At 35.3% G+C, this 14,850-nt stretch overlaps 4 protein-coding genes and 1 pseudogene across 5 annotated transcripts; 3 read left to right on the top strand and 2 right to left on the bottom strand.

Moving 5' to 3' along the window:
- Positions 1-919: 919 nt before the first annotated feature.
- LOC103498897 (40S ribosomal protein S27-2) lies at positions 920-1,844 on the bottom strand. The gene is made up of 4 exons (XM_008461703.3): positions 1,678-1,844; positions 1,505-1,606; positions 1,382-1,410; positions 920-1,279 (listed from the first exon to the last, which is right to left on the bottom strand). The coding sequence occupies exons 1-4, from the start codon at positions 1,678-1,680 to the stop codon at positions 1,153-1,155; spliced, it is 261 nt and encodes an 86-aa protein (XP_008459925.1). The 5' UTR covers positions 1,681-1,844; the 3' UTR covers positions 920-1,152.
- A 685-nt stretch (positions 1,845-2,529) lies between these two features.
- Positions 2,530-4,738, top strand: LOC103498893 (uncharacterized protein At4g14100-like). 2 transcript variants are annotated; one of them, XM_008461697.3, is made up of 3 exons: positions 2,530-3,164; positions 3,601-3,795; positions 4,264-4,738. In XM_008461697.3, the coding sequence occupies exons 1-2, from the start codon at positions 2,708-2,710 to the stop codon at positions 3,783-3,785; spliced, it is 642 nt and encodes a 213-aa protein (XP_008459919.1). In that variant the 5' UTR covers positions 2,530-2,707; the 3' UTR covers positions 3,786-3,795; positions 4,264-4,738. The 2 variants fall into 2 exon arrangements, with proteins under 2 accessions (XP_008459919.1, XP_050948019.1); XM_051092062.1 differs by having other exon boundaries at positions 2,531-3,164; positions 3,601-4,738.
- A 757-nt stretch (positions 4,739-5,495) lies between these two features.
- LOC103498894 (uncharacterized protein At4g14100-like) lies at positions 5,496-6,737 on the top strand. The gene is made up of 2 exons (XM_008461698.3): positions 5,496-6,027; positions 6,430-6,737. The coding sequence occupies exons 1-2, from the start codon at positions 5,532-5,534 to the stop codon at positions 6,612-6,614; spliced, it is 681 nt and encodes a 226-aa protein (XP_008459920.1). The 5' UTR covers positions 5,496-5,531; the 3' UTR covers positions 6,615-6,737.
- A 1,709-nt stretch (positions 6,738-8,446) lies between these two features.
- On the top strand, positions 8,447-9,656 carry LOC103498895 (uncharacterized protein At4g14100-like; annotated as a pseudogene).
- Positions 9,522-13,118, bottom strand: LOC103498896 (uncharacterized). The gene is made up of 5 exons (XM_008461702.3): positions 12,804-13,118; positions 11,080-11,443; positions 10,506-10,576; positions 10,252-10,350; positions 9,522-9,800 (listed from the first exon to the last, which is right to left on the bottom strand). Exons 1-5 carry the CDS (start codon positions 13,032-13,034, stop codon positions 9,690-9,692), a joined length of 876 nt encoding a protein of 291 aa, XP_008459924.1. The 5' UTR covers positions 13,035-13,118; the 3' UTR covers positions 9,522-9,689.
- Between the last annotated feature and the right edge of the window lie 1,732 nt (positions 13,119-14,850).

Raw genomic sequence — 14,850 nt, 5'->3', positions numbered from 1 at the left:
AAAAAGTTAAATTTAAATTATATTACATTCACATTTTCGATCAAAAAAGGACCCTAAGTATACTATAAAACCAGACCCTAAGTATACTATAAAACCAGTCGTAGATACGACTATAATAATAATCCATATAATTTTCATTTGATAAAACCTCGTATTAATCCATATAGTAAGTTGATATCAATCGATTTAAGGATTTTGAACTTGCTCAAACCAGCACTAATTTCTCAACCCATCATGTTCACCCCTACCGTATATGCTAAATCATAAAAATTTTGAAAACAATGAGCAATCTCGTTGTGGTTCGAACAAAAACCTAGATATGACAAAACATATTAGTCAAACCAAACAATGCAACAGCTTTCGTGCAAAGAAGTGGTTCATTCTACAGCAGTTCACGGATTCAATCTTACAACTCCAAATCAATTCTTAAGAACCAAAATGAAGAAAAACTCGTTACTTCAAAACATTCTAGTATGACATCACAAATAATTTATTGGCTTCATCAATAACATCAAGAATAAAACGATTTGCAAGCCCATATCAACCACAAAACAAATGGACCAATTTTTCTACAATCATTCGCCATATCCAAAGAGAAAACAACCGCCTAAGAAACAGTAGAATAAGACCACACGGCCAAAATAAATTGTATGGAAAAATGCAATATCAAAACAAATAGGCAACTACTACACCATATCATGATAAGAAGGATCAAGAGGAGCAATTAAAAAATCACTACACCGCATCCTATGACATTGAGGCAGAAACAGGAAAGTCTATTGTAATATTAAAGAGCATATATACTTAGTTTGAGCTAGCTGACGGCAACAAATGGCAAACCATTTAGAAAGAACAATTCAATGTTCCAACACTAAAAGCAAAAGAAAATAGGATTTAATTTTGCATATAATGCAAATAATGGCAAGCAAATCAAAATAGTTCGATGTAAATTACTTCAAAAATTAACTTAGTTGCATTGTACTGGAACAGGGTGACAAACAAAATGCTCTTCCTTTCTCAAGCAAAATTGAATAATCAACATCCAAAATGTATAAGAAAACCCGAGACAAAGACAAAATATGCTCAATTGCAATATCAAAATTCAAACCCACCCATCCTTATCCTACTACAAACCAATTCTGAGGCAAAGAATTAATCGCCCTTTCTTCTAAAGGAGCACCCTTCTGTTAGCTTAGCTCGCCCTCCAGTTGGCTGGCACAAGACCGTCTGGCAATTCCCACATACCACAACTGTTTGTGAATGACTGAATACAGTGGTTCTGTTCATCATTCAAATAATCTTATATCATCATTCATTTTATAAACAAAAACATATATTCACATTGAAGTAACCACAATTGATGTAAAAAATAAAAACTTACATGTTAAAGCAACCCTGGCATTTCACGTCCTGCATTTTGGAATTCACGTAACAGTTCAATCACCATCATCGAAGAAAATAATAGATTAAGAAAAGGAAAAAGGGTTCACACGAGTTAACATACCATGAAGAATGAGTTGGGCGATTGTACGAGACGCTTGAGCTTGTGCTTTCTCTTCTCAAGCTCGGCGGGTGGGTTGAGCAAATCGATGTCGTTTTGAAGAACCTGATTGAAAGAAAAAAGCAAAATTAGGTGGATCCGAATATGAAACGAAAAAAGGGAAATCTGGAGTATACCATGATGATCAAAGGAAGGGGAACTGTGTGGATCGCGAACCCTAAAACTCCAACGACAGTTCGCGAGAGAAACAAGGCGGTGCGATGAAGGTGAAGAAAGAGGAGACGAGCGCCGTCTAGGATGAATATAAAGGAGCGGCTGTGAATTGTGGACCGTTTGATTTCTTTAGAAATAAATCTCAGCCTTTGGTTTTTGAAGCGCCTAGGGCTACCCTTTCATCAGGCAGAGGGTATAACCGTCCATTCGAATATTAATTAAAATTTGATACTTAGGTAGATTGTACAAAGATAAATGTAACCTTAAATGCAACCGAGCATTTTATAAAAGAAAATTAATCTTTTATTTTAAAAATTGATACTTAGGTAGATTGTACAAAAATAGATATAACCTTGAATAGAACTGAGCATTTTATTAAAAAAATTAATCTCTTATTTTCTTTAATTGAACAGGAAGATTTCATCCTTCTAGAATTAGGCTTAAGTTGGTTTAAGTGAAATGCGTAAATGCCTAGAATTATATATATATATATATATATATATATATATATATATATATATATATATATAGGGATGATTGAAAATCATGTTTACTTTTTAAAAAGAAAATTCAGAAGGATGTACACAATATTTAGATGGCAACGTTTGTTTATATAGAAAAAAAATGCAATAGGGTGTCCAAACCATAAGTTTAAACAAAATCGACTATGAAAAAAAACTGGTTAAAATGATTTAGAGGTTTATCGATAATAGACTGTCAAAATGGATTTATCAATTATTATTACAAATTGAACATATAAATACTTAAATAGTTGCAACTTATTTATTTGTGCTAACATATTTGCAAATACGACTATCAATTTTGTTACTATTTACGATTGTTTGATTGAGAAAGATGTCTTCTCCGATTGATTGTTTCTTCCCTTTCTTTCCTCCCATCTGTGATGAGGTGGGGGAATAGTTGACTTTTTTGAATCGACGAGAAGGAAATAAATTAGAGAAATGGCGAGAGAGGGGAGAGATCCAATAAGCCATGGCTTCCAAAGCGAAAAATTTTCTCATCCTTTCATTGCTGAGTGCGAGTGTAAGCTATTCCATTGCAGAGGATCCAGTTCCAACTCCATGGCCTCTTCAATTTCATTCCATTCTCCTCATGAACTACTCCGGAATTCTTCAGATAATCAACCTCTGGTACGACTGGCCTAATGGTCGGAACTTCAACATCATGCAACACCAGCTCGGCCACGTTGTCTATGATCTCGAATGGAACAATGGTACTTCCTTCGTCTACACTTTAGATTCCTCCAAGACTTGCTCTTCCGCTCAGCTTGAGGTCGGTATTCTCCGACCCAACTGGCTCGATGGAGCCAAATATCTGGGTCAACGCCATGTCGATGGCTTCCTTTGCAATGTCTGGGAGAAAGTTGATTTCATTTGGTATTATGAAGATGTTGAAACCAAGAGGCCTGTTCATTGGCTCTTTTACACTGGTAACCCTCTTTTCCCCTGTCTCTCTAGCTTTCTCATATGGAAATCCTAAAGAATTTTAGTTAGAAACTCTTTCTTTCTAGTTCTCAATCACTAATATCCCAAATCAATTTGATTCCAATCCTAAAGTTTGGGTTAGACACGGATTGTCATAATGGTCAATCACACTCTAATGTCGTTGACTTGCAAATTTGCAAAATTAAAGCATTATTGGCTAGTCTTGAAATAAGCACAAATGCACAACTTTCATCGTAAAACTATCTAACATGACTTTAAATAGTCTTCCAAAGAAAACGGTAATGCCACATTAGAGTTGATAAAAAGAGAAAAAATACCTATACCAATTACCGCCATGCTAAGCTTGTTTTGGCAACAATCACATAGGCACTTCATTCTAAACTTCCTGCCATGGGGTTTTTCCTTTCCACAACTGTGCAGGAAGACAGGCTCATGTGATGACATTTGAAGTGGGTGCTGTGCTAGAGGATGAGAACTGGCAAGCCCCTGTTTACTGCTTTGATGGCACGGGAACTACTGCCAATGATGTGGCTCTCCACCAGAATTTGCCTCTGATGGGTGGTGTCAATAATAGGCTTCTCCACCAGAATTTCCCAGCTATTTGACATCTTTCTTGTAGTCCCATTGCGCTGAACTTATTCTTCAATTTGAATAAATTAGACACTGAAGCTTGTGTTTCTATCTTCATGTTTATTCTTGTTCAAGTGAATATGGAATTGCCAGGTTTCTTTCTAATAATATATATATATATATTACACTGCAAAAAATAACATGAACATTTCTACTAGTAAACTATTTAACTATAGTAGAAGATGCAGTAAGGAAGTAAGGCTTATTGTTAACTGAGACTCCTGGATTGAAATACTTCTTTCTGCTTAGTATTCTTCTAATGTTCTAATCAGCATTTTGACTGACCTCTCGCTGATCAAGCTTTGCAATAAGACTTTCTTTTCGTACTCTCCAAGTGCATTGAATATGAAAACAGATTTGTCACTAACATCATCCTGGAAATGAATATGAAACCAGTCAAACAATGCAACAATAAAATCCAACTACATATTCATGGCGTTTGTTTCTTTGCAGATGACAGCTTGTTCTTCAGAGATTCCGAAAGCTACTGTTGCACGATGAAGAAGATTCTTGAAGATTAAGAGGGAGCGTCTGGACAAGGTAAATCAATGTTCATCAATGATAAAAGCATTCCTCTGAGAAAAGAAAAGCTATCGAAGCTTGGCGAGATCCTACCTTTTATATCAGGTTACCTTCCTTTAAATGGTCGTGCAAAGGTCATATTTCAAAGAGGTCAAACATAAGGTAGGCTCTGGAGGGCTGCAAAATTGGAAAAGAATAATTTCTTCTCTGCTAGGGGAAGGAGGTTTTATTGAAAGTGGTCGTTCAAGCTATTCCTAACTATACAATGAGTTACTTTAAGCTCCAGAGGATCTTTGTAAAGATCTTGAGAGGATGTATGTCCACTTTTGGTGGAGATCTTCGGAAGAGAAGAGGAAAATTCACTCGAAAAGTTGAAAAATATAAATAGAAGAATGATTTAGAACCATGTTTATTTTCTAGAAAATTTTAAAAGGATGTACTTTGTACACAATATTAATTTAGAAGGGTATCCAAGAGGGTATCCAAAATCATAAGTTTAAACTAGATGACCAACGAAAAGGTCTACTAAAATTAAGATGATTACCACTGATTGACCATATAACTTGTTGCACGTTATTTATTTTTGTGATATATTTGCAAATATGACAACCAATTTCGTTATCAATTACAATTATCGTTTCGTTATTATAGCATATACTCCTTTTCGTTATTGTTTTTTAATCAAAAAAGGTGTCTTTCTCTGTAGTTTCTTCCCTCTCATTTGTTATGAAGGTGAGGAGGAATAATTGACCTGGTTGGTTTTTTTTTCCTACTGGCAACACTTTGATGGAAACTGAATTATGAGAATTTTATCAAATCCTACGTAATAATAAAACTAAATTATATAAATAAATTATAGTAATGATTGCAAATATAATAATTAAATAAATAATTAATTATATAACAATATTTTAAAAAATTTATAAATATAGCAAAATCTAAGTTGCATGACTAATAGCAAAATTATATTTGCAATTTTTTAAAAATGATGTTATATAGTTAATAATTATATATATAAAAAAAAAAAAAAGTTATCATGTACCGTAATTACCCTAAATTCTAATTTAGTAAGTTAAAGCTGTTCAGTACATCGTAATAACTAAATCATAATCTTTGAAATGGTTATCTATTATAATTATATATATATATATATATATATATATATATATATATAAATTGAATCATGGAGAAGTAAATAAATGACAGAAAGTGCGAGAGAGAAGAGAGAGATAGAAGCCATGGCTTCAAAGGCGAAATTCTTCCTTATCCTTTCATTGCTGAGTGCGAGTGTAAGCTATTCCATTGCAGAGGATCCAGTTCCAACCCCATGGCCTCTTCAATTTCATTCCATTCTCCTCATGAACTACTCCGGAATTCCTCAGATAATCAACCTCTGGTACGACTGGCCTAATGGTCGGAACTTCAACATCATCCAACACCAGCTCGGCAACGTTCTCTACGACCTCGAATGGAACAATGGTACTTCCTTCTTCTACACTTTAGATTCCTCCAAGACTTGCTCTTCTGCTCAGCTTGAGGTCGGTATTCTCCGACCCAATTGGCTCGATGGAGCCAAATATCTCGGGCAACGCCATGTCGACGGCTTCCTTTGCAATGTCTGGGAGAAAGTTGATTTCATTTGGTATTATGAAGATGTTGAAACCAAGAGACCTGTTCATTGGCTCTTCTACACTGGTAACCCTATTTTCCCCTATCTCGCTAGCTTTCTCATATGAAAATACTAAACAACTGTAATTAGAAACTCTTTTGGGAAAACCCACCTAGTTCTCAAGTCGATTTCAACCCAGAGATTGTTCTTCTTCTTCACATGCAAAATTGCCAAATTAAAGAAGCTGTCTTGGCTAATCTTGAAAGAAGCCCACAACTTAATTCATAGTAAAACTATCGAACAAGACTTTAAATAGCCTCCAAATAAAACGTTGATGCCACGTTATAGTTCATAAAAAAAACAGAAAAATTAAAAACACTGCTAAGCTAAGTTTGCTTTGACAACAATCACATGGTCACTTTCATTCTTAAGGTTCCTGCCATTCACTATTCACTGGTGTTTTTCCTTTCCCTTCCCCAATTTTGCAGGAAGACAGGCTCATGTGATGACATTTGAAGTGGGTGCTGTGCTAGAGGATGAGAAATGGCAAGCCCCTGTTTACTGCTTTGATGGCACGGGAACTACTGTCAATGATGTGGCTCTACACCAGAATTTGCCTCTAATGCCTGATGTTAATAATAGGCTTCTCCACCAGAATTACCCTGCTATTTGACATCTTTTTTGTAGTCCCATTGCGCTGAACTTGTTGGATAATTTGAATAAATTAGACATTGAAGTTTGTATTTATATCTTCATGTTCAAGTGAATATAAAATTGCCAAGTATCTTTCTAAATATGTATATATTTCAGCAGCTACTACTAGTAGTGTAGTGTATAAACTATCTGACCAAAGTACACGATGGGGTAAGAAAGCATGGGCTTATCATCTGCTAAGACTACTGGATTCAAATGCTTCTTCCTGCAGAGTGTTCTTCTAATGTTCTAATTAGCATTTTGACTAACCTCTTACCGCTCAAGCTCAATGCAACAATCAAATGCCACTACATATTCATGGTGTTAGTTTCTTTGGCGATGACAGCTTATTCTTCTTCAAAGATTCTGAAAGCGGCTGTCGAACAACGAAGAAGGTTCTTGAAGATTACGAGGAAGTGGCTGTCCAGCCATTAATTGAGGTAAATAAATGTTTATTAATAATAAAAACGTTTCTCTGGGGAAGAGAAGCTATCGAAGCCTGGCTAGGTGTTCAAGCAATGAGATCCTTCGGCCTTTATCTCAGATTGCGTTTGTATAATGGTTGTGACAAAGGTCATATTTCAGATCGGTCAAGGAAAGGGTAGGGTCTGGAGGGCGTGCAAAATTGAAAGAGGAATTTCTTCTCTGCTGGGGAAGGAAGTTCTGTTGAAAGCGGTTGGTCAAGCTATTCCTAGCTATACAATGAGTTGCTTTGAGCTCCAGGAGGACCTTTGTAAATATCTCGAGAGGATTTGTGCCTGATTTTGGTAGGGATCTTTGGAGAAGAAGAGGAAACCTTTCATTAAAAATTTATGTGTTAGGAAAGAGTTGGGTGGCTTTGGCTTCATGGATTTCGGAATTTTCAGGTCATGCTGTTAAACACAGCTAAATGATTCTTAAATCCTCTGGCAGTTTGTTAGTCAATGTGTAAGGAATGAGATGATCAAGTCTAAATTTAGGTTGCGGGATGATTTTCATTAGAAGTTTTTGGATTGTAAGGAACAAGATTCATCTCAACACGGCATTCCCCGATGTAAAGGGCGTTATGTGAGCAGGGCCAGCAGGCTAGAAGCTGAGGCTTTACGTGAGGGACTGAAAGTTATTGTTTGGTGAGTGGTCGAGTCCTAGTCCCCGCTGGTGATAGACTCAGACACATTGAAGGTCATCGGGCTTCTCTACAGGGAATTGTTATCCTTGTAGAAGATATTTTGAACTTTGTTTAAAAAAAAATACAAGTTAACCAAAAAAATAATTTAACAATATAACTTTTTTTTTTTTAACAATGTTATTTTAAAAATTATTGTAAAAAATGGGATATGAATGAAACAATTGATAAAAATAGAGTTTGGGAAGTCATGGACCTAGCAAAGTAGTAGACAGAGTCTACGACTTGGCCGACATGTTTACTAAAATCGGAGTGCACGACTTCCATGTATTTTTTTATTTTCTTTATATATAATCACCATTAATAAATCTTAACCTCCTAAAAGTATATCATTAATAAATCTCAACCTTCTAAAAGTATGTCATTAATAAATTTCAACCACCTAAAAATATTTCATTTATACAAGTATCGTACCTTAATTATTAAATTAAAATATTTGATTATTTCCTTTTTTAAAATCTTAATTATGAATTTAAAAAATTATTTAAATTTTTTTTATTGTATTATTAACCGTATTAATTAAATTCAAAATTAAAATATTTCTATAATTCAATATAGAAAATTAAAAATATTAAAAATAGAAAGAGAAAGGAATAAAAATTATAGCTTATCGAAAAATAAATAGTATAATTATATCAAAATAAATATTAAATATAGTTGATATTTTTACTAAAATATACCAAAATAAATACCTTATCGTTGATATTAAATAGTATAATTGTAACAAAATACTTTTCTTTCACTCTCACTCCATTTTTATAGGATAATTTTTAAAAAACACATTCAAAATAGCTAGAAATTAGACCAATTTAAATTATTCAATAATAGGTGGAGAGAGGAGAGAGAAGCAGGAAGCCATGACGAGTACCAAGGCGAAATTCTATCTTATCCTTTCACTGCTGAGTGTGAGTGTGGATTATTCCATTTCGGAGGATCCAGTTCCAACCCCATGGCCTCCCCAATTTCACTCCATTTACCTCACAAATTTCTCCGGAAATCTCCAGATAACCGACCTTTGGTACGACTGGCCTAATGGTCGGAACTTCAACATCCTTCAACACCAGCTCGGCAGCCTTCTCTACGGCCTCGAATGTAACAACGGGACTGAATTCTTATACACTTTAGATTCTTCCAAGACTTGCAATACCATGCAGTTTGAGGTGGGTCTTCTCCCACCAAATTGGCTCGACGGAGCCCATTATCTGGGTCAACGCCATGTCGATGGTTTCCTCTGCAATGTCTGGGAGAAGGTCGATTCATCTGGTATTACGAAGATGTTGAGACTAAAATACCCGTTTATTGGGTCTTCTACGATGGTATTACACCGTTTTGCCCTGGCTCTCTCTTTCATTTCTGCCATTCACTATTATTCAATGCTGTTTTTCCTTTCCCTTCCCTTCCCCATTGTGCAGGAAGAGACGCTCATGTGATGACATTTGAAGTGGGAGCTGTGCTGGAGGATGAGAAATGGCAAGCCCCTGTTTACTGCTTTGATGGCACGGGAAATACTGCCAATGATGTGGCTCTCCACCAGAATTTGCCTTTAATGGCTGATGTTAAAAAGAGGCTTCTCCACCAGAATTTCCCTGCCATTTGACACCTTTTTGGTAGTCCCATCCCATTGCCGCTGAACTTAATGTTCAATTTGAATAAGTTGAACCCCTGAAGTTTGCATTTATATGTTCATGTTTGTTCCTGTCGAGTGAAAATGGAATTTCCATGTATCCTTCTAATCGTATTATATATATTATACTGCAAAAATAATATGAACAGCTACTACTAGTAGTAGTGTTGTGTATAAACTATTTAACTATAGTACAAGATGCAGTAAGAAAGTATGGACTTATCTTCTGCTAAGACTGGATTAAAATGGTTCTTCCTGCAATTCCTCTAATCAGCATTCTGACTAACCCCTTGCTGCTCAAGCTTTGCAATCAAGGCTTTCTTTTCTTCTTCTCCAAGTGCATTGAATATGAAAACAGATTTATCACCAATATCATCCTGGAAATGAATATGAAACCAGTCAAGACAGTGCAACAATCAAGTGCACTACATAGCATCAACCCAAATGAGTTACAATCAGAAAATTCCTTTTGTTTTAAGAAAGATAACGATTTTATTCTCTAATCTTCGAATTTATGTGTTTCCTTGGTCTGGTATGGCTCTATCATTACTTGAAGACATGTACGGATTTTGCTAACCAAGTTCCAAAAATGGAAAAAACAAAGAACAAAAAACAAAAAATATTAGAAATTTAATAATAATAATAATAAAATTTTAGAAACATCATTTTTATTTTTAAAATTTGGCAAATAAATCTGATCTTTGTTTAATATAGATGAAAATTATAGTAAGAAAAAATATGAGAATATTTTTCAAAACTAAAAAACCAAAAATGAAATAGTTTTCGAAGAAAATCTAAGTAATTAGGAATAACTTGCCCAAGCATTACCTTGATTGGCTGACTGAACTTTCTTCCAGCAAATATTACAAAGAGAGCCATCCATGAACCTAACAGAGCAAGTTTAACCCCGTCGTCCATCAAACCAGTCTGCATTACAAATAAAGCCCATCCGAAAGGTCAGCGTACAAGGTCAAAAGCTATAAAGAGATTCTATGTTATGACTCACAACCTAACGATAAATGGTTATCAACGGGACCTTGATCATTTATTTGTCAAGTTCAAAGTAAAAACATGAGCCCTACCAGGTGACCTAGAAGTAGCGTAGGTATGATAAAGGTGAGAATCCCAGCCTCCAGCTTCCCGTAGCAAAGCCCTGCATATAGAGGATAAACAAGTACTGGGAATTGAGCCGACACTAATCATAAAAGTATGCATGACGAGTTATATATTATTAATCATAAAGTACGCATGACGAATTAAACATCTCACTCAATTTCAGCTAGCGTATGCCTGGCTGTTTTTGTATTTCCAAAATAACAAGGAGAAACAAAGACCACAGAACCAGACTCTATAAATCAAATAACCCAAAATCATAACAAAAACATTGCAACATAATTAATATTTAAAATCTAATTTGTACATGCTGAAAAAAGGAAGCAGACTCATCACTAAATATCTACTTTCTTCTTTCTTCTTTCTTCTTTTTTCTTATTAATGGCCTGCTTCATCAAGACTAAGACTTAACCAATAAACGAGCTTACTAAACTTCAATATCATCGTCATTCTTACTATTTCCTTGCCTTCATCAATACAACATTAAAAGACAAATACTAAGTTAAAGGCCTGGAAATGGAAGATATTAAAAATACTTGATACCTTCTTTGAAGACAAGTCCAGTCAGTGCTGCATAGAGAGGACCAACAAACCAGACAGCTGATGGATTATCAACAACATACTGCACTAAGCTCTCCCCAGCTGGTTGTGCAAGATTTAAGTAAGTTACCAAAGATCCAGCAACACCAAGCACCCATAGAGCTTGAAGAGTTCGCTTAATTGCAGTTACGTATATGTGAATCAAGAATAGAGATAAGCCTAATCCTCCTCCACCCAGGACATAAAGCAAATCAAGATTTTGCTTAAGTGTATCACCCAATGAAGAGTTATCGGGTAAAAAGGCAACTGATGAAGCAATCACAAAAGAGGTAGCAGCTGTCACTAATCCCCCTCTATATAAAATCACCTGCCACAGTAAGCAAATTATCACTGAAATATTTGAGACTGTTTTTCATATCAAAGACTGTCTAAGCAGGTTCAACTGCGTGAGACTGTCTTCCTTCACCAATGAGTATAGAGTGAGTACACATCAGATCAAATGTTGCCAGTAAATGAAGATAGCTATAAGGTTTAAGCACTATGACCAAATCAGATACAAACATTGAGCCAGGCACCATGACCTTGTAGGTAAGGAGGCTTAGGTAGGCTACAATAATATAAACACGAGCTGCATGAAAGTTCCAAAACCAGACAACCCACCAACATTTAAGTTTTTTAAAAAACAGGAAATTCGAGTTTTTCGTTAAATCATCTTGAAATTTGAATGAAAATAAATTGCGAGAAACACACATAAATATGCAATTGAGAAGCTATGAACCTAAAATCACTGGATTAACAAGTCATATCAAGGTTGAATTTACTCATCACTCGATTTCGTATTTTTTAGAAGCCCAGAACGGTTATCACTGAGGGTTTGCCACTTTGAATTTTTCACTGAAGACCCACAGCCAAAAGATTAGGAATGGTGAATGAGAGAAGGCGAGAGAGATTTCTTTCAATAAGATGCTAGAAGAAGCAGCTACATTACTTTTCTTTTCTTTCTACACTACTCCTACATAATCTCATGGAAGGATTTCATCTAATTCTAAACACAAATTCCATTCGTGCTATATTTTAACGAAGTAAATGGCACAAATTTCAAGTAATTATGAACCCAATGAGTCGCCAGTCTTTAACCAATTTCATCCTTCAAAGTAACGAAGAATCCATATAAAACTGAATGACCTGGCTCATAAACACAAATTCTCGTACAAATATAGACCATATTCATTTGTTCGGATTGCAAAGTTTTTAAAGAATCTCATCCTTTGGAGTAACTAAGAATCCATATAAACCATTAGTTACTGCAGAAACCAACAGAACAGAGTAGCATTGAATATTAAATATTATGAATTATTTGTATTAATCACTGGGCCTTCACCTACTGCGCTTGATGCTGTTAAGAGCATACTTTGGTCAAATCTTTTGTTAAAGGATTCAGGCAACACTAATTACTTTCTTGGGTGGCTTGAGTTATCTCATTCTACCAAGGACATATATCACTATTGTATTGTATGTATGAAGGACATTCTCAGATTCGCCCTTCAAACCATTATACTAGATACTCAACAATTCTTGAAATAGTAACATACTACAATACACACGAACATTGAAGTCCATACAAACACAAGTTAGAACTTACAACTTACAAAGCAAACACAAATCCCAATTTGTAAGAGACAAAAATCAGAAAGAATTAAAAGAAGAGAAAGAGAAAGCAAGCTGACCTCTCGAACGTCGGAAGAATCAACAGTCCAAGGACCATAAATTCCCTGATAGACGGTGGGACTGGGGGAGGTTTGGCCAGCAGCCTTGCACTTGAGAGCTGATAATTTAGATGGCGAAGGGAAAGAAACCGGGGAACGACGAAGCAACCTAGTTTTAGTAAGAGCTGAATAATTAAGAGAAGGGAGCTTCGGGTAAGAAAGTATGGAAGCACATAAACATCCACAAGCCATTTTGGACTCCCGCCGCCGCGAAATCTGACACTCGTTTCCGATTCCGCCGTACCGGTAACTAAATATTTTCTTCCTTTTCTTCCTTTAAAAAAAAAAAAAAAAGGACTACAAAACTTACGCAATTAACTGTGGGCCGAGCCGTATTTCATTACGTTGTAATATGGGCCGGAAATCACTAAAAGTCTCTTATTAGTTTTGAAGCCCAGTCCAAAAGTTTTTGGAAGAACTAAGCAAGTAGTCAAGATTGAAAGTACTTAGATATAGGTCTTTTGTTTATGTTTTTGTTTTTTTACCTTGGACATTGGACAAAAACTATAAAATCACTAAAAAATTACACCACAAGAAAATTCAGTAATACATGGCAACATATTTGAAAAATCCCAGTGATTCCCTCCATTGTTTTTATTAACAATTCGGATCTAAAACAACGTGACTGACTTGTAACTCGTTCGTTATAAAAGAGCAAGATTACTTAAAATGTTGCCTTCTACGTCTTTTTATTTTTTGTTACATATCAATAATTTTCACCAACTTGGTTTACTTGAAGTTTTTCAATCATTGGTATGACCCTCATCACGCTACCTTTAATTTGTATATGATAACCAAGGTAGTAATACTTGTGCCTAAACCTACTAAAATCGTTAATGTTGATCACATTTTTTTTTTATCATGATTTAGTGCACGCACCATGATGATGAATTATGTATTTTTCAAAGTGGAAGTTGATCGATATATATGCTGACTAGAGAGAGTGATTTAGAGTTATTTGACAAACCTACTGTATTAAGACATTATTCTTTTTTCATATACTGGACTGTTTACATTTCTAGAAGTCCTTATATTCTAAGGTTTTTTCTTCCTCAGAACATATGCTAGATAAACCCCAAAACTTTGTAAAAAATCGCCATAACTCTTTTAACTTTTAGAAATATCTGCACTTGGTCTTCTCTTCAATATGTGCAAAACCCATATTGTATCACACATCTTCGAATTGCACTTGCCACAAGTCATAGTTGAAAAATCTTTACTTCAGATTACATATAAAGCTTAACACATACACATATATACAGTACATCTCACTCCTAGCACATAGCAACAAACAACTCACCCTATTCACAATACTAAATTCATTTAGTTATCGTAATTCAACCCTCTCTTTTATTGTTTTCTTGCTTGATGATTCCGTTTTAATTTTTAACTTATCTTACAGTCTTACTGATAAAAGGCATATCATATTATGATTACATTTCTAACTTTGTAAGGAGGTTGAAGTTGGTGGGTGGTATATAGGAGAGAGAAAGCGAGGAGGAAGGATATTGAAAAAAGAAGAGAAAAGAGAAACGAATATATGGGTTTTGTAGTTTTGAAGTAGAAGAAGGGAATAATAATAATAAGAAAAGGGAAATACAAAAAGGGGAAGGAAAGAAAGAGCCGCAAAAATTGACGTGGGGAGAGCCGAAAGGTAAGCAGCAGAACCGTACGTGTCCAATTAGTCAACATCAGCAATGGCCCCCTCCCTCTAACCCTCCAATAATGGGGTCTCTTCTCATCTCTCTCAACTCTGCACCCCCTCAAACCTACGGCTCCTCTATTGTCTATTCTCTCTCCCATTATTATTCATCATTTTTCTCTTCCCACCTCACCTTCCACGCCGCTTACGTGGACCTAAAAGGAACCTTCCCTTTCTTTTTCTCTTTCTCTTTCTCTTTCTCTTTCTCTTTCTCTTTTTCATTTTACTTCCTCTGATCCCTTCATCTCTCTACCCTAACCAAATCCTAAACCCTTTCCCCTTTTTCTGCTCTTTCCAACCATTTTT

This window comes from Cucumis melo, chromosome 11 (assembly GCF_025177605.1).
Source record: "Cucumis melo cultivar AY chromosome 11, USDA_Cmelo_AY_1.0, whole genome shotgun sequence".
Classification (NCBI taxonomy): Eukaryota; Viridiplantae; Streptophyta; class Magnoliopsida; order Cucurbitales; family Cucurbitaceae; genus Cucumis; species Cucumis melo.
Note: the sequence above shows the minus strand (reverse complement) of the source record. Positions and strands in the feature narration are given on the sequence as shown.

Excerpts from the sequence above, each read along its gene's own strand:
- LOC103498897 (XM_008461703.3), bottom strand. Across the intron at positions 1,411-1,504 it reads CGCCCAACTCATTCTTCATG|GACGTGAAATGCCAGGGTTG; the intron begins GTATGTTAACTC and ends TCCAAAATGCAG. Across the intron at positions 1,280-1,381 it reads TGCCAGGGTTGCTTTAACAT|AACCACTGTATTCAGTCATT; the intron begins GTAAGTTTTTAT and ends AATGATGAACAG.
- LOC103498893 (XM_008461697.3), top strand. The coding sequence starts at position 2,708 with ATGGCTTCCAAAGCGAAAAATTTTCTCATCCTTTCATTGCTGAGTGCG. Across the intron at positions 3,165-3,600 it reads TCATTGGCTCTTTTACACTG|GAAGACAGGCTCATGTGATG; the intron begins GTAACCCTCTTT and ends ACAACTGTGCAG.
- LOC103498894 (XM_008461698.3), top strand. The coding sequence starts at position 5,532 with ATGACAGAAAGTGCGAGAGAGAAGAGAGAGATAGAAGCCATGGCTTCA. Across the intron at positions 6,028-6,429 it reads TCATTGGCTCTTCTACACTG|GAAGACAGGCTCATGTGATG; the intron begins GTAACCCTATTT and ends CCAATTTTGCAG.
- LOC103498896 (XM_008461702.3), bottom strand. The coding sequence starts at position 13,034 with ATGGCTTGTGGATGTTTATGTGCTTCCATACTTTCTTACCCGAAGCTC. Across the intron at positions 11,444-12,803 it reads ATTCTTCCGACGTTCGAGAG|GTGATTTTATATAGAGGGGG; the intron begins GTCAGCTTGCTT and ends TTACTGTGGCAG. Across the intron at positions 10,351-10,505 it reads CGCTACTTCTAGGTCACCTG|ACTGGTTTGATGGACGACGG; the intron begins GTAGGGCTCATG and ends TTTGTAATGCAG.